At 31.5% G+C, this 25538-nt stretch overlaps 1 protein-coding gene across 1 annotated transcript in view; it reads left to right on the forward strand.

Moving 5' to 3' along the window:
* Col4a1 (Collagen type IV alpha 1) overlaps nt 1-25538 on the forward strand; it is a 69736-nt gene that overhangs the window by 21578 nt on the left and 22620 nt on the right. The window contains exons 3-5 of the mRNA XM_033475493.2: nt 13288-13411; nt 16084-16203; nt 20195-20547. Of these exons, the coding sequence (XP_033331384.2) occupies nt 13288-13411; nt 16084-16203; nt 20195-20547 (597 nt within the window). The remainder of the gene's footprint in view (nt 1-13287; nt 13412-16083; nt 16204-20194; nt 20548-25538) is intronic.

Consider the following 25538-nt stretch of genomic DNA (forward strand, 5'->3'; position numbering starts at 1 on the left):
TTTATGTTATTATTAATTCTGCTGATGTGAGTATAGAGAATATATATATATATATATATATATATATATATATATATATAATTGATTGTAATTAAACATCATAATAAAATATATATATATATATATATATTTGATTAACAACGTGTCAATTTTAATGGTACAGGAGAGAAGAATGTAATTATAATAATAGAATAATCTTTTGCCCCACAGAAGGAACATAAAAACAAAGTCGTTTGATAAAATAAAGTAATACAAGTGTTTTTTTTAATAAAATTATGTTAAACTCATTACAGTAGTATATATATATTTTCTTAAACTTTATACTATCCATATATGCACATTCAGAGTTTAGTAATGAAAATAATTATGTTATTGGATCTAAATAGTAGATATATCGCTTTTGAGCTTTTAATTAAGTGCTACATTTCAGTTCCGAAATAGCTCCTGTTTGAACGCAACTGCGATTAATATGTTTATTATCTTCAATGCTTATACTGAAGTGTCTCAAGTGGAGTTGGCTTAGTATAGTTCACTTGGGATAACTTTGACAGCGGTAGCGTTAATGCATAGAGTGAAATTTAATCCCCGGCACTTTGAATAGCAAAAATTTGAAATTAGAATTTAAAAACCTAACTAACTGGGATCATACTTAGGAATTTGATTTCTAGTCTCGGTACAATTAAAGTACCTTTTTTTGTTTTTTAGAACAATTTAAAATAGCTTTTTAAATTATGTATAAAATGTTTACGATATCATTGCTCATTGTATCATTTCTCATCGAAAGATTTAACAAACGGAACTATTTACAATTAATAACTGCGAGCTGGACACCACGAAATATAAATTTTTTAGTAACCCTAATTTTTGAAATTAAGAAAATAAATCACGTTTATAAATTGATTGTACATTAGGGAGGTCCTTAGCTATACTAAATTAATAATAAATTAGTTTTATTATAACGTATAATTAGATATAAAGTTTAGATTATGTTTAGATTTCATTAAAAACTATTTAGTACTGTTTCTAAAACAGTGTAATACATTTATATTGAAATTAACGTAAAGAATGGTAATTTCAAAACTTTGATTCCAATGCGGCGCGGGTTCTTGTTGTCTAATCGCTTTGAAATTTTGCACGCATTATTTTCTCACCATGTAGTACAATTGGGGGAGGGGGGGGGGGGTAAGCTAAAAAAATTCAAAACCATTTTTGACCCCAACAGTTGTGAGGATCAGCCTACTCTACTGTACATGTTTGTGTAAACTCAAGTTCTATAAAGTTCTATAACTGTTCAACTTTTATAACTGAAATTAGTGTCTCTGATGGATGAGAAAATGACAAGAAGTCACTTCTTCTTTAAAACAATAACGTATTATTTTGGTCAATGTTTCACTTATACTTATATATATATATATATTATTTATTATTATTATATGTTATATATTATTATTATATAATATATAAAAAAGAGTGAAACTTATTTATATATATATTAGGTCTACCGGAAAGTTCTGTCTGATAATGTCATTGCAGATTTCAATAGATATGCATATATACAGACATACATTCATGATATGCATATATTCATATATTTGAGACATATATTTTTGAAAAATGTTGCTCACAAATTGCCATCACGCTGGCAAGAGGTCATAAGTAACGACGGAAATTATATTGTACAATAAATATTACTAAATTTATGAAAAATCTATTATTTCCTTTAATTTCTCAAACGGACAGAACTTTCCGGTAGACCTAATATGTATTGACGGCTTTGAAAACGGAATAACTTTTTTAAAATTGGATCAAATGTCTTGATTTTTTTTTGTGATGTCAGATGGACTAGTTTACTTCACACCAAGTATAAAAGTTTTGACAAAAGTTGCAATTGGTGGGGAATAAAAACGAAAAAAATGGAAACATTAACAGAGATGTCTTTTTCCTCGAAAATGTGAACAATGTACTATTGTGTAACCTCGGTGACTTATATTTTTACCGAAATCGGTTGATCTAGTTATGAACTACAAACACTTTAAAGATAGCTAACATTACAGTTCTCAAAACTTTAGATTGGCCTCATTGTGAACTACAAACACTTGGAGACAGCAAAAATCGCAACTTTTTACAACTGTTGATAAATAATTGTAAAATATATGGACACTTTTGAATCTTTCAGTGACAGTAGCTCATAACAATGATGACCAATTTCTAAGAAATTATTACCAGCTTATATGTTAGTTGCCGATAGCTAATTTCTATATCTATAATTTCGGGATAGGTACATATGGCGCCTGCTGATTCTTTGTTCTTCCGTGTTTGTTACCACACACTCTAAAAATTCCGTGTATCGTTATCCTCAATCTTCATCACTATCTTCATCAACCAGCGGTATCATTTGGTCTTGAATAAATATTTGTGACTATATTGATGTCAGTTGCAGAACTTGAGCTATATATCTAGCATGAGAAAGATAATTATTATTGCTGTCTTCGTGTGAGTTTTGACATAACCTGCAGATTTGAAAATTCTATTTAGTCGTTTCCTACTTGGCTGAATTAATAGACGAAGATGGCAATATTACTATCAGTTATTTGAAAAAAAACAATGATAATTAAATTATAAGTACAATCCCACTATATTAATAGTAGAAACTATAAATGTTATGTAGAGTATGCACCTAATACGATAGAATATTCTGCTGATAAACGGCATTGCTGTGCATGTACTAACGGCAAATCGTACCATAGCATATTCTTCGAACCTAACAGTAATAATATATAACTTTCGAATCATACTACTTTCAAATATATCGTTCCAAGCGATTTTTTGCTATTTAGATACGTGTATTGTTTATTGTCGTATAATATTTAATAACACGCAGTATCATTACGGAATGAAAAATAAAAAGAATAATTTCAGCACAAATTGGTAACAGAAATTGGTTTTTATTTTTCTTAACTACCGTGCATTAAATTCAAAAATTTGAAAAAATTCGCAAGTCACTGTTTCGATAATATGTTTTCATTAAATCTGCATTATTGTGACTAAAATTGTTTATGTCCTTTTTTACAATTAGGATTATCAACTTAAAAATTTGAAAATTCTCGAAAATGCGTACCTACATCCGTGATACGTCACATTTCTATCAAAATTTTTGCATGCATTTAAATAGAAGACATATATAACCTATAACTACGCTCCTAGTCACGACAAAGAGTTACAAATTTACACGTAACGGTTTTCATTTATGATCTACCGAACAGCAGATCAGCCGTTTAAATCGTCCCAAAAGTGCTTGCGCAGGAATATAAAAAATTTGAAAGTATCGGAATTTTATAAAATTTTAAAATTACAGCCTTAAATTAAAATAACCTTAACCCCTTAATGCACAATTTAAAAAAAAAAAACCGACCAAAGAAATCAATTTTTTTTATCTAAGAAAATACATATTTGGACCTTAATTTCAATAAATATGTAAAAAAAATGCAAAAATTACTAAAAATTCAATAAAAATAGTGGATAAATAATTATAGTGAATATTGAATCGCATTGCAGATCGAATTTTGTATCCATCGTACTGTTTTTCAATTACCAGTTACTATTTTGAAGGGGAAGGAGGAGACGAAAAAAAAAACTGAAAAATATTTAATTTTACCTAAATTTGTAATAATATAATAATAATATTTATTAGCTGAAAAATATATAATAAACTAAAACTATTCAAAATTTTCTTTTGTATGGTAAATTTCAAAACAAGGTGCAGCACATAGCCCAACATTCCTTATTTCAACATTAGAAAACATACCTTTTATACACTAAAAATCCAATTTACTCTCTACAAAAATACACCATAAAACAAAAACGTTTTTATATGTTGACACTAATAATATTTGTAAAAAATAAAAAACAATTGTCTTTGAATAAATTCACTTTGATAACGTCTACTTTACTTCACGACTTGCTCACGAATAATACACTAAATGTTCATAAGTGCCATCCTAAAAGTGCATATTTTATTCCTGAATAAGCAAAAAATAGAAAGAGATCGGAGATAAAGTAATAAATAAATTAGTCATAACAAAACTCACAAAAGTGGCAACGCTAATTAGATACGCAATAATGGATATAGATAGATAGAAACAATTACCAGGTCAGAGATGCTTATAAGTGTTACCCTAAAAGGCCATATTTTATAATCCCAAATAAACAAACTTTACAGCTTACAATACAGAATTACACGATGAATATCAATAAATTGAATGTTTTCCTTGGTTTTTATTAAGTTATTTTTACTGCCCGGATATATTCGAATCTGAACATTTTAGCGACATAAGTTGCGACGCGGACCGTATATATACGGGTCTGCACATTTTGGCCGGTTTTGCACGCCCGTGTTAATACGTTTCTGCCCGTTAAGGGGTTAAATTTACAATGATACCAATAACATGTTAATACGGTAAACGCATATACCATTTATACAAAGATAAATCAAAGAAGTATTATGCATAAAGATGAAGAAGTGTGGTAGAAAAAGTAGCAGCACTTCTGTCGTATATATATAATTTTACAACACAAAATTCGGCAATTCAAACATTCTCTAATAAATTTCTTTTAATGATTAGATTGTAGTGTGTGTACCGACTTCTTCTGAGCTATCAAAACAAACATACAAAGTATGTACAACCTTCTTCCTACTTTCTGTCAAGTAAGATCATCGTGATTTAGTAACAACAGACATTTGACTAATAAAGACTTAGAAGATGTCACATTTGCTCATCTTACCTACAAAGTAGAATGCGGATATTCCAACATCTACGCCATATTTTTTCACCTGAATACACTGAACAAACAATTTCAACGAAGTTCTACATTTGAGCCAACATTGTTTTGCATTACAAGAAAGAGTTAGTAATAAAGCTGAGATAGGGTAGATGTCCCAGTTTCCGTGCCCCCGGATTAAAAACGTGTAGAAAAAGAAGTGTTATATGCCCTGAATCTTACATGTTGTTGACAGGTAAACATAATAAAAAAATATAGATCATCAATTTATATTTAAAACTTTTCTTTTTCTATACGTTTTTAATCCGGAGCCACGGAAATTGCAACAGGCACGAAAACTGAGACATCTACTCTACTAGTAACCTTACTAGGGAATTTAGCCAGATGTCCAAGTAGTTTTGAAAACCTAATGATTCCTATTATCTAACATGAGCAGTATTCGCTCGAAAAAATTGCTATCCCTTAGAAAGATGAAGTCGAACTCCGGCTTAAGTAGTTCTGAAAATGGCTTTAAACGATCCTTTGTCGTAAGTTTTGGTTACTTTTTGGGTTTTTCTACATTCATGCAAATAGTATGCATAATTGGAATAGAAAAGGAAAACTTGGGTCTCGATTCTAATGGTTTTTGTTGGACATGTTTCATCTATCCCTCCCAAAGTTTGAATTATGTTTGATTATGGTACATTTATTAAGGTATGTGAACATTTGAAACATATTAAAATTCTTCTTAGATTCGTCGCAGTTGTCGCATTTTTCCTAATTGTTCCGTAAATCAGAAAAATAAGTAGCTATTAGTACGAAAATCATTGTTGAGTTTGGCTCAACATAGAGTCGCTAACACATACGGGGTGTGCAATTGAAAACTTTTAATCGAAACATCTCTAAAAGCACACATTTTTGGGAAAAATGTTAAATACAAAAGTTACTCGATTTCAAGGAGGACATTTATTCTCTCATATTTATTCTTTTTTGTCGATCGCTTTAAAGGACAACACGAAATATGAGTATAATTTTTTCTATCGATAGTAGGATGATGGGATATTATTCATATAATTGCCGTATTTCTAGTTTGCTGAATGAAGGAAGTGTCGTCTTGCACATATTTGCAGTAATGATGTCAGTAAATCTCTGTCGTGTTTGATTCGACACGAGGTCGTCGTAAATTAGCATATTACCAGCAAGATTCGACGATTTGCGGTGAAAATTTGAGAGAAATAGTTAGAAACATGTACTAAATGTTTAAAATATATCTTAAAATCGATAAGTAAGATGTTACGAAAGTTTATGCTACAGACGTTTCTACTACATCGTTCTTTTTAAAATATACGTTATAAGATCGATTCATTGATCATAGCTTTTAAAGATTTGATTAAATAAGAAATGTTCAATGACTATTAATTAAAAATTTTACTTTATGTTCCGTAAAGTTGTATTTGTAATAACTGTGGTAAATAGTATATAATATATATAATAATAATAAATAATAATAGTATATAATATGTATAATATATATAATAATAATAAATAGTATATATATATATACACACATGGATTAGATATTTATGGATTTGTTAAAATCAAAGTTGGACATTATTCGAATTGTTTCAAATAAATATTTATCTAAATTAATTTTTCATTTTTTATTAGAACAAATTATTCGAATAGAGATTGTGATATTATTCGAACAAACTATGCGAATAGAAATTGCGAAATTATTTGAACAAATTATTCGAATAGAGATTGTAAAATTATTCGAATAATAATGTCAATGATTGTGGACCGTCTTATTTTTGTAAATATGAATTCTAAATTATACAATGACATATCTTTTGCACTTAGAGGAAGATTATTTATTTATGCATCAATGATCAATCTACTGAAATGTAACAAACTTTCCGATGCTGCAGTTGAAAAAAGTTTATTGTAAAAAATAAAATTATAGAAATTAGTCAATAAACTATGGAAAACACGATATTCTACCATTTTTATTGAAATCTATTATTTTTCGCAGTAATCCCTGTAGAAATAAATTATTATTCGAATAACAAATAACTTCTTGTTCAAATGAATTTTTATTCGAATAAAATCTTATTCAGACAAATTGTTATCTAGATAAATTTTTATTTGATTGCATATTTACTTGATAATGTCGAATCACATTTCATTCTTTAATCCTTATTTCTTATTAGTTATCCAAAATAAAGTTTTGCCAAGTTTCGGTAATTTTGAAATTTAAGTTACTTAAAATAACCTTTCGAAGTTACTCAAAAAAAATTTAGTACTGATTCCTGCATTATGTGTATAAATATTTCACTATGTTTTCATGAAAAACAATTTCATTGTTTACAGTTGCGTTTATTAATTGAATAGTTAAAAGTATCGCACACAAAACACAATTAATATATTCTATCCAAATATTCTATTCTTGTAATATTATCTCTAAGAAACTAACCAGTATTTTGAGTACAGTACCAACAAGTACAGTAACAAATATTCTGAATATTAATATGTACGCATAAAAATTATTCTATAAAAATGAGAAAATGACAGTCATTAAATCTTTATTGCAGTCTGCACATGTAATAAGAAAATCAAATGTAAAACTATAAATGCATTAGAAGAATTTAATGATATTATTACATTATTTTGAACTTATTTTAGTTGTTAAAAAAAGAAACGGCATTTTCGTCTAACGTATATTTCATGGAATTAATTTACACAATTTTATTTTGCACGAACATCCACAGTTCAGTAACAAGCATGTATATTGTATACGACGAGGTCCATGTGTTCGACAATTAATTAATTCCATTGAAATATATAAAATTGTCGATGTTACATTCACAAGTTTTTTACGTTCCGAGAAATGTTTCTGCGCCTCCCGTTGCTTCTAATCGTGATCGCTTCGACTTCAGATTACGTTGATGGGTCACGACTATCTTCCGGTTCGATAACGCTTCATTCATTCGGTACATTTCCGAAGAAAGGTCCGCTCATTCTGTGCATCATTAATCGTGACCAGAATGCTCACGAAACGGACTGGCAGAAAGGAATCAAAGAGGAACACAGAGTCGCGGCACGTCATTTCGAAACGATAACGAGCCGGCTATCTTCCCGCGTTTCCTGTCAGTGCGTGCCATCCCGAAACGTAAAAAGGATAAAACGTGAAAACGGGGGCAAGACAATGACTTTCTGCGAACACGATGACGCATCCACTGAATCGAGCCAATCTCTGTGTTATGCTCGCCGGACGTGGAATAGAAGCTAGACCAGAGCCGGAGGTAGCAAGTGGTCCGTGATACCCGGACCGTGAAAATTTAGTTATTTATGACCACAGAAAGTGTGCAGTTATTTTCATAAAGATGGTGTGACATTATTATTGGATAATCGAATGACGTGAGAGAAGTGTGAGTCGATGTATTAAATCATCGAACGATGAATGAAATGTCAGATGCAACTGAAAGTCGTGTTTGTATTTTAATATTACGTTTAATAAATTGATAAAGTATTGTTATCAACAGTGAACACGTTGCTTAAAATATATATATATATTAATTTAAGATTTGAAGACAATTTGTTTCATCGTATAATAGTATTTAAATCTGATCGATCTATATATATATATATATATATATATATATATATATATATATATATATATATATATATATATATATATATATATATAGATCGATGAAACAAATTGTCTTCAAATCTTAAATTCTGTCTAGTTATTATTACTAAATTATATGTTTTCCTATCAACAATTCAAATATATTTACATTACGTCGTTCTTACAGATATGTTGTACTTTTTAGTTACTATCTTTTAGTTATTCTCTCACCTTCTACTTGTAAACATTTTTATTGCCATAAATCAACAATACATACGAAATGTTGTTTCGTGGAAAAACATTCCGACGTACGAAATCGAATTACAATTTCAATTGTTTTAATGTTAATGCGAGCCCATAAAGGATACCAGTTAGTGAATTCGACGAAGTCGATGAATTTAAAATTGAATTGGCTAGACAGAATTAAATCTACATTATAGAATCTACTTATCTGTCATATAGAAATCCTCAGACTTTGGTCTAAATCATTTTATTTAATTATTTAGCGAAAGAAAGGGAAAAGAAGCAATCATAAGTTGTGGATAGTTTATGACATTCACAAAGTAATTTTTATTCCATAACCATTAACGCTAAACCTATCGCTTTCAGCCGAATCTTTAACTTTACATATTTATTTTACAATTATGGAACGTATAAAGGTGTTTTTACAGAAAAAATAATTGAACAAATTTCTTTATAGTGCTGTAATAAAACTCGTGCAATAACTAAACACGCTAAGTTTTGTAATATTTAGAAGATAACGGATACATTTAGTGGTTGATTTTAGGATTAAGTATTTAGCTCACAGAACGTAAGATGAAAGAAGTTCTGCCGTCTAACACAGACTCTGTAATATACTGTATCGCCCAAGTCTCTGGTGCGCATTCAAGAAGCATAGGTGATAACTTATCGGTGGTTAACGTTAACCTCACAAGCATTATGGAGTACGAAGATTCTTTCACAAACATTCTTAATCTCAGTATCTGTGCATTTGATACACACAGTGGCCTACAAAAGCGTTCGTACACCTTTTAAAACGTAATAACTTCCTCAAAACTGAACCAAATAACTTGCATTTTTTTTTAGATGATATAGGGACTAATCTACTAGACGATGACTAGAAAGCTTTTTTTTAAATTTTGTTATTATTTGGAATGAAAAGAAAAAATGGAAAACCCTCGTTTGTTAACTTTTTTATTTGAATCTATAACGAAAATTTAAAAAATGCCTTTTGTAGATCTCGGTAATTTATATGCGTGTTGAAAATTTGACCGAAATTGATTAACCCACAGTCGAGCTACTGGCGTTGAAAGATTTTGGAAACTGCAGATTTCTTTCAGTTTTTGGTCAAAATCGTAATAAAACTGCGCTTTTTGCCATCGTTAATTTATTGTAACTCGTAACAACGTCAACCAATTTCAATAAAATTTTTAGTATGCATAAAGGTTGCCGAGATCTACGAAAGACATTTTTTAAATTTTCATTATAAGCTCAGATAGAAAAGTTAAAAAAACGAGAGTTTCTTATCTTTTTCTGTTATCCCAAATAATAGGAAAATTAAAAAAGACATTTTAGTCATTGTCTAATAAATTAGTGGCTCTATCACCTAAAAAAAGTTCAAGACACTTAGTTGAGTTTAAAAAAAGTTATTACACTTTAGAAGGTGTATGAACACTTTTGTGGGCCACTGTATGCTTAGACGTGCTCTTTAACTTCAACTTGAACATATCACAATGTATTATTTTTTTGACATTAAACACAAAATACTCTTTCTGTTGCATTTATGAGTAGATTAAAAAAAAGTATTCATGGTTATTTACATGACCTAAATATTTGTTCGAAATATACAGAGATCGATTTTTATTATTAACATTATTTTCAACGCTTGCTATTTAATGCAAAGAAGACATTATTTCACTTTCTATCGGTTTCTATTTTAACATTCAATTTCTATGAAAAAAGACAAACAATTTCTATGAACATATATACAGTCAGTCTCAAAAGTCTTCGTATACTTTTTAAGAAAGTAATTTCGTAAAAATAGCTTCAAGCGACTGAATAAATTTGAATATTCTTGAAACAATCAATGTCATCGATTCCGATGACACCTTCAGAATGTATTATTAATTATAATTGATTTACGTTTGCAAAACGCATATTTTAAAGTTTTATTAAAGCCACATAAGTAAAGATAAAAAAAGCGAGCTTTAGTATTATCTTCGCAATTTCGGCCAAATACGCGCATCAGCTGGTAAACTAATCTTTTTGACATCAGAGAAAAGTTCGAATCGTTTGAACCAGTTTTATACAATTTATTCGATTCGAAAGAGGTACGAAAACTTTCGCGACCGACTGTACATAATGCGTACATTTGCGTATGATTAAGCATTATAAAATCGTATTTATAATTAGAATATATTACTACTACAGGAGCTAATATGATCGAAGTTACCTACTTCAATGAAGTTCAATGATTATAAATTACGTAATTACTTTCATTACTACTATATATTGTTGAAAATATTTAACTATTATATGGTCTCAACATACATTAAGCCACGATTAATTGCACGATATCATTATACTGTAATCAATATCAACGGTAATGTAACATTTGTTTTCTCTGAACCCGATAAACTGCATTGTGCGAACGATCGATAAGAAGATTTACTTAGTTGGCATAATAGTTTATAGATCGCTTCAGTAAGCGTCATTCGAGGCGGAACAGAAACATGAAACTCTATCTATTTATTGCACGGATTCGTATCAATTTGATAATATGTAGATAGTCACTCTTATATAAATTGTACACTAAATAACTAACTAATAACAAACTAATATTAGGAAAATACAAATTTTCTATTCTATTCATGATACATAGTTTATTTAATTATATTGAATTAATTTTCGTAGTAGTTGGCTAGCTAATTTTTATTATTTCTAAAAGAAACAGTTGTTTTATTGATTGTGTCGGATATAAGCATTGTATTCTATGTTCTTTCTATTCTATATTCTATTCTATATATATTATATATTATCTATTATTATATTATATTATATATATATATATATATATATATATATATATATATATATATATATATATAGAGAGAGAGAGAGAGAGAGAGAGAGAGAGAGAGAAAGAAAGAATATAAGAAGAAAGAATAAAATATATATAATATATATAGAATATATATAATAATATATATATATATATTATATTATATTATTATATATATATTCTATATATATTATATATATTTTATTCTTTCTTCTATTCTATATTCTTGTATTCTATGAAACCATTGTATTACAATCTTCGTAAATAATCTTCTACAGATATTGGTTTCTAAGAAATCGATCCTAATGTACAGGCTGTCTCAGATAAAAGAGACGTCCTAAAAATCTCTGTTATTTTTGTAGATATGCAAAAACTTCGTTAACAAAAGTTTATCAGGTCAGGGAAATCTATAACATGGCGGTAATAATTTTATTGCAGCTGGAGAAGTTTCGGAGATATCAAGTTCATATTAACTTTTTCAATGAGAATCATCTTCTTTAAACACTACATGATACAGCTTGACATTTTTTATAAAAAAGTATGCACCTATCTATGTCGAAAAATTATTAGTTGAACAGATATTTAGTGTTATTTTTCGATGGGAGTACATACACTTAGAAATTGTGAGCACTTTAATGTACATAATGTGCACTTTCGAGCACAGCCGAATCCACATTAAAAATCCACAAAGTTAAAGTTAAAATGTCTGTTAAAATAATTATTATGTGCGAGCAAAACGAAATTTCCCTCACAGATAACTATTACAAATAACTCGAAAAAATTCCCCTTCTAAAAATTATTGTAAATAGACTGCGGATCTTTATGCATATTTGAATTACAGCAAAACGTATACATTAACATGATCTCGTTGCATTTTTATTTTATTTTTACAATGAGTAATCTTTTTGTTGACGAAGGAATTTTTTCTGATTGTGGCGGCTACCTCCAGACCTGCCAGCAGAGTAACCGATAGTAACCGATCCGCCTCGATCCGTATATATACACCGAGACTTCGTCCTACCCTTACGTCTAAAGCAAGGCTCCCAAGTCCTCTAGCAGGCCCCGGACGAAACGTCTCCCCTTTTCTTTTCCACACTCGAACCGCCGCCAAACTGGTGACCCCGACGTGATCAGGATCAGGTAATGTTTGCACTACCTCGGGCATTAAACGCGGTCAAGTCGAGCAGAGCTACGCAGGCTCATCCTTACGACCGCGTCGATGCCCACGAGGTATAGCAAACATCTAGCATGGAGAGGACCCCCATCTTAGATATCGTTATCACTGGCAGGGGGGTATGTGGCGGCTACCTCCAGACCTGCCAGCAGAGGGCTCCTCTTCCCGCTAGTATCCGATCCGCCTCGATCCGTATATATACACCGAGACTTCGTCCTACCCTTACGTCTAAGGCAAGGGCCCGCTAGGATAGCCTTACCGATGAGTCCTCTAGGGGGCCCCGGACGAAACGTCTCCCCTTTCCTTTTCCACACTCGAACCGCCGCCAAATGATGATACATGAAAGTGAGAATTTGCATAAAGATCTACGGTTTAATTATAAGTGACCGAAACAGACTATCCGATATCAATAAATGATTATTGGCAACGATAAAAATTTTTGGTTAATCAAAAATCGAAATCTTTTAATCGTGCGTTTTTTTTAAGCAATTCTTTCAGATTTCAAAAATGATTGTTGTCGTCGATTCCTGTTTCTAAGTTGTCTGTGAGAAATAATTATTAAATTGACAGAATATTTGGAGTTACTGAGACTTTACTATGTTTTTTATTTCATTCGACCAGCATCTGGAACAATTACTACTTTCGTTGTATTTATTTTAGCAATGGTCGAGCAATCCACAACCCGTGGTGCCATTGGGGCGAGGTGATATAGGAAAACCGAAAAACAGCGATGACGACTACAATCCTTCACAACGATGGAAACATTTCCTTACGAATAACGAAGGTAACCATAGCGGTACTTGTTTTCATGAACATAACAAATTCGTTAAAAACGTTGTTCTTCACAATTCAATGGTGTGAATAATTATAGACTCAAAGTAACTTCTACATTTTTAGTGAAACTGAAGCAAAAACTGAACGATATATCATATTTATGTATTTCTATTTTCAATTATTTCTAATATACAGGCTGTCTCAAAATTATGTTACTTCCGTGAAATGTGAGGTTCCTGAGATTATTTGAAGTAACTTTTCCCTTATCGAAAATGCAATTCGCGGCTTTGTTTGCGAGTTATTAACGAAAAATCACTGACCAATGAGACGCAAGCTTGTCTGGCCCAAGGCAGCCGAAACCCAATTCCGCTCATTAGCTCGGCCTTCTCGCGCCAGCTGATCTCGCTTCTCATTGGTCAGTGTTTTTCGTTAATAACTCGTAAATAAAAAAAATTTCGTATTACATTATCGTTAAGGAAAAAGTTACTTCAAATGATCTCAGGAAGTAACATAATTTTTACAAATATAGTTTTTTTTTTTGGTTTTTGTTTAGATATGTGTAATTCGATAAGTCGATAATTATGCACACAACTGTAACAAAAAGTTGAATTTGATAAAAATTTGTTCTTCACGGCTATGTTAACAAGTTATTGATGAAAAATACTGACCAATTAGAGAGCGAGTAAGGTAAGGTCTACGAATTTTGATGAGATGGCGAACTTAACACGGCAATGGCAATTGGTCTGTGTTTATTGTTAATGCAGTGGCCGAAATAATGATAGGTTCATTTCATTTTTGTGATATAGCAGCGTGTTGTACGTATCATTATTATTTTTTGTTATTAGTAGGTGATTCGTTACAATGCATTTAGTGAAACATATAATTAGTTAAATAATGTATTGAAAACCTATGAGGCACGTTAGAGAGAAAAGTTTACAGCAATGGTAAACAATACTCAACTATTAATAAATTAAAAAATGGCACACATGAGGCGTGGTCTCAGATCGGGTCAGAGATGCTGGAAAAATTGACATACTTGATACCACAAAAGATATTGTGACCATAATAACAATGGAGGATCAACTAAATATTAACAGAGTTTCCTTCGTAATTAATAAATTTTTAATTGGACCTATGATAATTTTTTAAATACAAATACAAAATTATTAAATAAACTTCTATTTAGTTTGCACAAAATTTCCAAATTTGTAATATTGTTATAACAATCATATTAATAAAAATTCTAATAACAAAAATTCATATATTAATAACGCAATCATTACTTCGGCCACTGTATTTCATTAACGAAGTAGCTGAGAATTTGATTAAATTCAAAATATTCAAATTAACTAAGGAATTACGCATCTCGTTTGATTCCAACATTATTGTAACACTCTGTATTCAGGGAGTCATTTTTATCAAGAAATGCAGAATATCTCGGAAATTACAAAAGATAGTGAAAAAATGTTCCAACAAAAGTTATTTGATGTGGAAGGGGGCAAAACGAGATTTAGTCACGATAGCTTTTAAAATAGAATGCTGTATTTTCGTGTACAATGCATTATCGTGCAATTTGAAACAAATTCAATAAGGTGCAATCGAAGTCGTTTCTGTCAACAGAAACGTGAGAAATCGTTGTTTAACTCTCGAACTGCGAACCATTTTCACAACTGTACGATATTGTCGATGTTTATAACAATACTGAATTTAATTCAGCAATTTTTCAGAACATATTTTTGAAGATATTCTTACCAGACTTATTAACCTTCTTGTCGTTCCTAATGTAACAGCAATTTATTTTATTTAATTACCGAAAATTGAGTGATTAAGTGAACGATTTAAATATTAATAAATAAATATTGTAGGTTGACATAGCCAGCGCCCTGCGAGGATTAATCAAGGTTACACACATTCTGTGTGTTTAGTGACTGTCTGTATGTTTATAAACGTTTCGATGCATTTCGCAAATGTGAGAAATAAGTGACATTTGTTCAGAATTACCTACACGAGTACTGTTGTTAATCATTAATTCCTTTTACGTGCCCTCCGTCGTTATAAATACAAATAGGCAGTCACAATCACTAATTATGCAGAGTGTAACTGACCAGAGGAGTGCGGTATATGATGACTCGATTAAACAGCGATTTTCCACGTTTCTGTTGACCGAAATTACTTCGATTGCACCTCATTAGATTCGCTTTAAATTGTATTATAACACACTCTACACGAAAAAAAATAAAAAAAAAAAAATAATAAAGACCAACATCCCCATCAGAAGAAAACTATTTAAATCTTGTTATTCACTCTTTCATCCAAACAACTTTTGTTAAAACATTTTTCACTATCTTTTGTAGTTTCCAAGATATTCTGGATTTCTAGATAAACGAATTTATATTATTGTTACAAAGTAAGTCTTTATTTATATCACATAAAAAAATTTATATTCAGTGGAAAATTCAAACCGGTTGGCTGTACTATACAATTTTTTAGAATTTTCGAAGCTTTATAAAAATATTTTCATAAAATGGTTGAATGAAAGCACTTAAAAGTTGTCCTCCCGAAATGTGTATAAATCGCTCTTTGGTTTTACTTCCTTGGAAATTGCTTTCCGATAAATAATAGTATTTGTAACAATTCTGAACAATGCAGATTGCAACACTTTCTATGTGCCTTGGTTTTCAGGTTCTGAAGAAGATAAGCCATACGTAGACAACTATGACGACGATCGAACCGACGATGACGGTTATGACAGAACACCCGATGGTCGCGATTATCGGCCTGGAGGATATCCGTATGATGATGGTAAATGGAATTCTTATCTGTTAAATATTCTGGCGATGATTAAATTGTCTAAGAGAGTTATCATAACAAAATTCAACACACAGATGCACACACACACACACACACACACACACACACACACACACACACACACACACACACACACACACACACACACACACACACACACAATGGGTGTAGAAAGTATTTGTGCACCTTTTACAACACGGAGTAACTTAATGCATTTTAAAAATCTCAGTAACTTATATGCATGCTCAAAATTTTATAGAAATCGGTTGACCGTAAGCAATTAAAGACCTCAAAAATGGCTGTTTTTCACGAATTCAAACCAATAGTAGGTAATTTCAATGGCTGTAGTTTGTCTATACGTCGATTGATTTCAAGGAAATTTTCAGTATGTGTATAAGTTACCTGATCTTCAAAATGCATTTTTTAAAATTTCGTTATGGGCCCAAATAAAGAAATTGTTTATCAAGAGAACTAATTGTAATTTTAGAAAACAATTTTTTAGCCATGGTCTAGTATTTAGTATTAGTTATTAAAAGGTTTAGACCGCTTAGCCCAACTATAAAAAAGTTATTCCGTTTGAAAGAATGTTCTGATACTTTCTACACCTTTGGCTTGTTTTCGAACATAATTAACTTCATATTTATCAAATACGATATACTAATTTTTTTTATTCTTTTATTTTGTTTACTTTTTAATAAAAACATTTTAAATGTCTTACTCAATAAATATACAGTTTAATTATGTCCGAAAACAAGCCGAAGGCACAGCAATTGGTCACCCCACAGCAACCGGCTCCGCTACCCTATACATTGCAATTACGTAAATACATATAATCATGGAAATGAAAAAATTGATTTTTAACTTTGAGTTAAACTTGATGAAAGCTCATTGTACATATTTGACGAGGATTCTAACGTGATGTAAATAACATTAAATGTATGAACGTAATGTAGAGAATTTTTAGATTTTTCATTCTCACTTTGAAGAACAATATCATAAACTGCAGGCACATACAGTGACAAGCAAGAGTGTTCATACATCTTTTAAGACGATATAATTTTTTTTAAACTGGTCTAAACGACTTGAATTATTTTTGTAAATGTTAGAGTTTTTAATTTTGCTATTACTTGGAACAAAAACAATGTAAAATAACTCTCGTTTCTTCACGTTTTTACCTGAGGCATAAGCTGTGAACAATTAAAGATCATGAAAATCGCAGTGTTTCGCGAATTTTGACCAAAAATAAGTCATTTTTACATGTCTCAGTTGCGTCGACCTATTTCAATGGAATTTTCAGCATGTATATAGATTACCGAGTACCAAATAAAATTTTTAATTTTCGTTATATGCTCAGATAAAAAAGTACAAAAAACATGAGTTTCTTGACATTTCTTTTATTCCAAGTAATAGCACTATAAAAATGTATTTAGTCATTGTATAATGAACTAGTCCGTTTAACATTTACAAAATAATTCAAGTCACTTATACTAGTTTTAAGAAAGATTTATATCATTTTAAAAGGTATGTGGGCATTTTTGCTCATCACTGTATATCATTTGATAACGTCCTCAGTTGAATTTGTCAAATGCAAAGAAACGCCAAGAAACAATACTGGCTACAATTATCTTGGAAAATACAATTGCCTCAGAAAGTATCCTGGATTTTCACTATGCTAACGTTTGCGCTAATAAAAATTTTAGTATTATCTGTCAAAAAGAACTCAGAACATTCAGTAGTAATAGATGATAGCTATAGTAACAATAGATTGGTGTAAAAATTAATTTACTTTTGATATTACTTATTATTTAGATTTGAGTTTTATTTAACAGATTGCGGCAAATATTTCCTAAGAAAGTTTTAAGAGTCTCGTGTGCACGGAATAAAAATGTTGATCTTTTGAACAATATTCCCGGAAATAAATTCAGTCTGCGTGAAGTGCATGCACGCAGCAAAATAGAATGATTTAATGAGATTTTCATCTGACCGCAGACCATTATAAGATTTATGATATCAGTAATTATATATTACCAAAGGAAAGCGTTCATCTTCTTTGTACTGTAATAGCTGTTCTGCAATATTGCGAGATTTACGGACACAACTAGTGGCTGTTAATTAATGGGACCGTTTATCTTTTGCCTTTGCACCATTGTGTAATAGTTTGCTATTAATCGATAACACAACCAGTTATGTGCGCGCGCAAGTTTATGGTATTCTATAAAATTTAACGAATCACGAAACAGTGATTCGTGAGTACATAAAATTTACTTTACCTATAATTTAAAGACGAAAGTTTCCATGAACGACTAATGCGAAGACTAAATTTTCTTTGCCAACAATTTTTTAACACTCGAACAGCGAACCGTTTCGACAAAAATAGTACTCACTATGCTCAGGATCATTTATAATTTTATTACTAAATTTTTGTCAACATATCATTTAAGGTACTCCTTCCAGACACATTAGTTTTCTACAGACCTTAATAAACTACGTGAAAGTTTAAATTAGTTCAACGGAAACTTGATATTCAAATCACAATTTTTCAACCCTGAATCCAAATGGACCCGAGTTACGCTATCCTAGTGTTAATTGGAAACAATGACAACAATAAATAGTACAAACATGGTACATTGAACAGCGAAGATCGAATGCAAACGATAATGAAGACATCATACAGATAACAATTTACAAACGACGATACGATGCATCGGCTAGCGAACATCGATTATACAATAACAATATAACACATTTCAGCTAACAGTGTGCAATACAATTATATATAATTGTATATATAATTAATATTAATATAATAATATAATATTAATATTAATATAATTATATTGTTATATTATATTATATTATATATATTATATGTATATTATATATATATTGACATAAAATTTCTGTTGTTTCTGTTATGGATTACTTTGAAAGTCAAACTATAATGATCTTTAAAGAATAAAATGTATTTTCGATTCCAATGATCTTTATTTCATTTAAAATTTCTATAAATAGCTTAGAGAGAGAGAGAGAGAGAGAGAGAGAGAGAGAGAGAGAGAGAGAGAGAAACAATTCAAAGATAAATAGTTCAGAAAGATAGTTAAATTGTTTCATATTGAGTTTTTCAGAATTCCCGTTGGGGAATTGAAGTAACTTTTTCCTTTGCGAAATTCTTCTTCGTGGTTTCGTTAACGAGTTATTCATGAAAAACACGGACCAATCGGAGAGCGAGACCAATCATGGTGCCTCGTCCTCGTGTGACAGAAATTCTGGGACACTGTATATACAATTTTATTATTTTAAGATTTTTCTATTGTCCAAATACATTCAACAAGTAATCAGCTCAAATTAGAGTAACCAATATGCAAAGCGATATACTTAATACATCGCTAAAGGTGAAATTCGACACTGTAAGCTAGTAACTGTTCTATTATCCGAACGTTCATGTGATTCTGCTTAATCCGAATAGTTCTAGGCGCCACTATACTTGATAAAATATGATTTATACAGGACATTGCAGTAAATTTTCTTCAATTCTCCCTCAGCTTGCAAAAAAAAGTGGACTATATGGGAAGATGAGATACGATTATTTGAGCCTCGCGGCTCGTTTTTATAGACATCGATTGTCAACAATTATAGAAACGAGTCGCAATGCTCGAATAATCGTACCTCCTTTTCCCAACTTGTCCATTTTTGTTTCCAAGCTGAGGGACAATCGGAGAAAATTTACTGTACTTTTATCATTTGTAACTACTTAACGTATTGATTCAAACCGATTGAATTTTATTCGAATTACACAGTAATTTCTCTCATATTCTTCCTTAGCTGGGGAACGAAAATGGACAATTTGGAAAGAAGAGATACGATTAATCGAGTCTCGCGGCTCGTTTTCACGATTTATCATCTGTTTTCAAGTTGTCCATTTTCGTTTCCTAGCTGAGAGACAATCGTCCAGTACTATGAATAATCATCTTTTTCTACGAAGCCGACAGAAATGGAGGCTACAACGAGGGACAAGATCGAGGTGCTCCGGATCCTTACAATCCAGCAGCTGGTGGTGATTATCAGGGAAGACGTCGTGAATACGACGACAGATATGATAGACCACCTGTGGATAATCGTGGATCTGCGAACCCTTACAGCCATGGGAGTTCATACGGTCGTGGATCGACTGGTAATACAGGATACTCACAAAGTCAAGGAGGATATGGAGCGGCTGGAAGTTCGGACAATTATCCGAGCAGTTATTCGGCCATACCAATTCCAGGACGTGCTCCGCAGAATTGTACGGGGTCAGCATGCTGCGTACCGAAATGTTTCGCAGAGAAAGGTTCCCGAGTGAGTACCAACTTATTACATTTTTGCAAAGGCAATCGTAACCGATTGTGAGTTGCGAACGTCACACGTTGCTGGAAATACGGCAAAAGAAAAAACTCATACTTAATCTTTTATTAAGATTACGCCACTATAATGGCTTCCGCGGATGTCATCTTTCAGAACGACGCGCCACTATAGTGGCTTCCGCGGATACCATCTTTCAGAACGACGCGCCACTATAGTGGCTTTCGCGGAAGTCATCTCTTTGAACGATGCGCCACTATAGTGGCTTACTCTAGTAGCTCACTCGCTCATTGTTTGAATCAAATAATCGTCTTCATATGCATTATTTCACACTTCTTTTGTCTTCGCATCGATTTAGAACAGTCTTAACGATATATAGACAGAATATACAGTATCAGACTTTGTACAGTACATTTCAGATTCTGCCGTCCAGAGAAATAGCCTCGCGCAGAATTCAGCCGTATCTAAAAGGTTAATCGTGGACACTGGACCACGAAAGTATTTAAAAGATGATATATTCATACGGTGTGACAATTAATTTTTCCGACTGACATTATATCTCAACAAGTAATGGCGACATCTGTCGAGCATTAGCATCCTTAGAAAGGTCAATCATTTATCTGTCTAACGCACCTAAGTTTATGCCAATCGAATGACAAATGACGAAGTTATGACAGTTCTTCCTGACCAAATCTTAATCGATGTAGAAATTGTACCATGGAACAAAAAGCGGTTATTAAATTGAACGCAAGACATGGTAAAAGCGCATCAGGAACATCCGGATTAATGCAGCAAGGATATGACGATGCTTGTTTAAGTCGATCAAATGTTTTCGTGTGGCATAAACGACTTTTGGATGGTAGGAAATCGTCAAGAAATGACTAACATTCGGGAAGGCTAATTTCAATTCGCAAACTTGAAATGATCGAAAAAATACGTAATCTTATTGCAAATGACCGCAATTCTTCGATTGATTACGTCGTATCCGTTCCGATTATCAAGATCCAGACAGTTGGACACCGTTGCACGATAACGCGCCATCTTACAAGTCACTCATTATTCGTCAATTTTTGGTCAGAAATCAAGTCTGTGTGCTCAATCATTCGCCATATTCACCTGATTTGAACCCGTGCAGCTTCTCTTTATTTCCAAAATTGAAATTAATGTTAACGGGATGCTATTTCGAAGATATTCCGACCATCCAAACAGCTTCAACATCGGAATTAAAGGCAATACCACAAAATGAGCTGAATCGTGCATTTGAATTTCGAATCGCTGCAACAAGTGTATCGAATCAAGAGGAGATTATTTTGAATAAAACAACACGAGATTTTGTTACTATCGTGTTTTATTGGTCTTAAAACTTAATTGTCACACTGTTTATAGTAGAAATGAACACAATATATACATGATCGGTATTTAGATATAGATAATAGATATTTTGAAATTTTCACATGTACGATGCACCGGGTACATACATGTCAGAGGAATGTATATTTTTATTGAGTTCAATTAACACACGTCCGAGGAGATGTGTTTATTAGAACTATATAGCAGTAAATCATGGGTTAAAAAAGTATTGAAAATCTGAGTGTAACTTTCGTACTATGTTTCGATCGATTATAGACCTTAAACAATGTTTGTTCAGTTCACAGGCACCTGGTCTGAATGAAATCCGGTGCAGAATTTCTGTTGTAATTTCTTGTAGATCAAATGCTCATGAAATATTGGGTTGGCAACTAAGTAATTGCCGATTTGTTCAATGAAAAAAAAAATTTTTTTTTACTTGGAATGAAGTTTAATCTGTAATGTAATTTCCATTTTGTTCGATGACCTTTTGCCATCTCTCTGACAACTTGAAAATTCCACGCTCGTAGAAAGTCTGATCCTTTTCGGCCAAAAACTGAGTTAAGTAAGATTTTACAGGGTCGTCATCACATTAAAAGTTTTACCACGAAGGGAGTTGTCCAGGGATCGAAATAAGTGGTAATCCGATGGCGCGAGATCAGGGCTATATGGTGGGTGTAACATCAATTCTCAACCAATATCCATCAATTTTTGCCGAGTGGTCAAAGACGTGTGTGGCCTAGCATTGTCCTGGTGGAAAATGACACCTTTACGATTGACCAATTCTGGTCGCTTTTTCTTGACCGCTGCATTCAATTTGTCCAGTTGCTAACATTCACGGATAATAAAAAATAACATAATAATAATAATAATTTTATAATATAACATTTACGGATATCATAAAAATGGGAGTGAGAGACATCTATAACTGAAATCGGCAATTACTTAGTTGCCAACCCAATAGATTAGAAGAAATCAGAAACGTGTATCGCAGAAAGAGAATTAATAGTAAAATGGTACCAAAAAGGAAAAACTGTAAAAGAAATTGCAGAATTGATAGGCAGCAGCATACATACGGTTTAGTATAATCATAAGAAAGTACAAGAATGAGGGAATCATTGCGAAAGAAAGAGAATAAATTGATATTGAATTGATTGATAAATCATTCAATAAATGAAAGCAAAGAGATAAAAGAATAAATAAAGATTTTGTAGAACAAAATCAAAACATGGTGGTGGATAGGTGATAGTATGAGACTGCATAACAGCAAGTGGCGTAGGAAGTCTCGTTTTCATCGACGGAATTTTGGGTAAAACTAAATATTTAGCAATTTTGAAGAACAATTTGAAAGACAGTGTAAGTAAACTAAATTTGTCAGAAAATTGCTGCTTCCAACGGGACAACGCCCCAAGGCATTCGGCAAAAGTCGTTAAAGAATGGCTATTATACAGGGTGATCCATTTAAATATCTTCGAAACCGCCGATGATAATAAAAAATATTTTAAACGAAATTTAAATGATTTTAGGGAGCAGGTCAACTGATATTAATAAGATTTATCTTGGTGAATGCGTCAAGGACATATGAAGATTAACTTCATTTTTTAAAATAAAATCATATACTTTTTATTATACTAGTCGATTCAGCTCGTCTTTCTCTTTATAAAAATACTAAAAATCATTGGTTTAGAAGATATTTGAATTTTTATATTTTTTAGAGACCGAGTAAATCCTTGTATTTAGGCTGAAGGTTGTATTTTTGAACACCAACTTTAGGTAGACGACTGCTATCACTATACATTACTAAAATTACTATTACTATTACTTCTAAAACAATGATATTTCGCAATAAATGCCTTAGTATTTTTATGAGACCGAAAAGCTGAATCGGCTAGTATAATAAAAAGTATATAATTTCATTTAAAAAAAATAAAGTTGACCTTCTATGTCCTCGACACATGCACCTAAAAAAAATCTTATTAATATCGGATTACATGCCCCCTAAAACCATCCTTTCATTTGGAACATTTTTTAATATCGTCGATGATTTCGAAGATATTTGATTGGATCGGTTTAAATGGATCACGCTGTATAATACCCCACGTACATTATCACATCGACAACAAAGTCCTGACCTATATCCCATCGAGCACCGATGGGGTAATGTGGATAGAAGATTAAGTTACATCGAAAGAAGAACTAAAGAAGAAAATTCGTGATACATGGCAATTTATCGATGTAAATGCTACATCAAAGTTTACGTCATGCCAATTCAATGTATAATCGTTTTCGAAAAGTATTAAAGGTAAAAGGTGAATCGACATCCTACTGAACCTTCCATTGTGGATACTTTTGTGATCCATGATCTGTTATTGGTTTTAACGTAGGCGTTTATCTCGAATTACAATGAATATATCATCTTTTAAATACTTTCGTAGACCAGTGTACATAATTGACGAAATCTAATACAGTGATGCACGGTTAAAGGGTATAGTCGGTTAAGGAGGTCAAGTCGATTTAAATGGCTGATGTATCATTCGATAGATCGTAGAAAGATAACGTTTTTGCAAAATTATTAGGTCTACCGGAAAGTTCTGTCTGATAATGTCATTGCAAATTTCAATAGATATGCACATATTCATGTGAAACATATATTTTTGAAAAATGTTGCTCACAAATTGCCATCACGCTGGCAAGAGGTCATAAGTAACGACGGAAATTATATTGTACAATAAATATTACTAAATTTACGAAAAATCTATTATTTCCTTTCATTTCTTAAACGGACAGAACTTTCCGGTAGACCTAATATAACCCTCTGTCGTGTTTAGTTCTCGATCGAGAAAAAAGTTCCTTATTTAAATCCTAGCATAAATTTCGAAAAAATGTGACGTATTATAGTTGTTGATATAATGTTTTGAATATTTTCTTCAACTTTTAAGTTGATAATCCTAGTTGTAAAAAATGAAAGTCCCCGAAAAATAAAGAGTTTTTATAAAAGATGAAAGCGCACACGTACAATATTTTTGTAGTAATAATATATTATCACAATAGTAACTGCAGCATTTTGTCAGATTTTTCAGTTTGATGGGCCATAGTTAAAAGGAATGCTGAAACTATTCTGTATATTTCTCATTCCATAAAGATATTACGTAATATTAATGGTCTCTCCATGAGAGAGATAATAATCAAGTTAGTTCTTGGAAGAAAAAGAAATGAAGAAATAAAAATTAATGTTTACCGTTATGTAAACGAGTGAATACGCTTTGCTTTTAATTTATTTCTCCATTCGGTTTAATTAAATACAATCATACTTCTCGCGATAACATAATTATTATAATCAAAGCTCAAACGGTAGACCTTTTTGGACATAACTAAAACAGAGTATGGTTAGGATCATTTATCAATTTATTCATCAATATTTGTCAATGTATTTAATAAAGTTCTCCTGGACACGTTACGTTTCCTACAGGCCTTAACGAAACATGAAGAAGTTACAATTAATGCCTTACGATTTCTATTACAGCTGATTAGCACTTGCTTGTCTCCAATAAATTCCTACACAATTTCTACAAAATTTATATTTATTTCGTTACATTTTATATTACACTTATATCTATTTATATTTATGCTAACCTTTACTT

This window comes from Megalopta genalis, chromosome 5 (assembly GCF_051020955.1).
Source record: "Megalopta genalis isolate 19385.01 chromosome 5, iyMegGena1_principal, whole genome shotgun sequence".
Taxonomy (NCBI): Eukaryota; Metazoa; Arthropoda; class Insecta; order Hymenoptera; family Halictidae; genus Megalopta; species Megalopta genalis.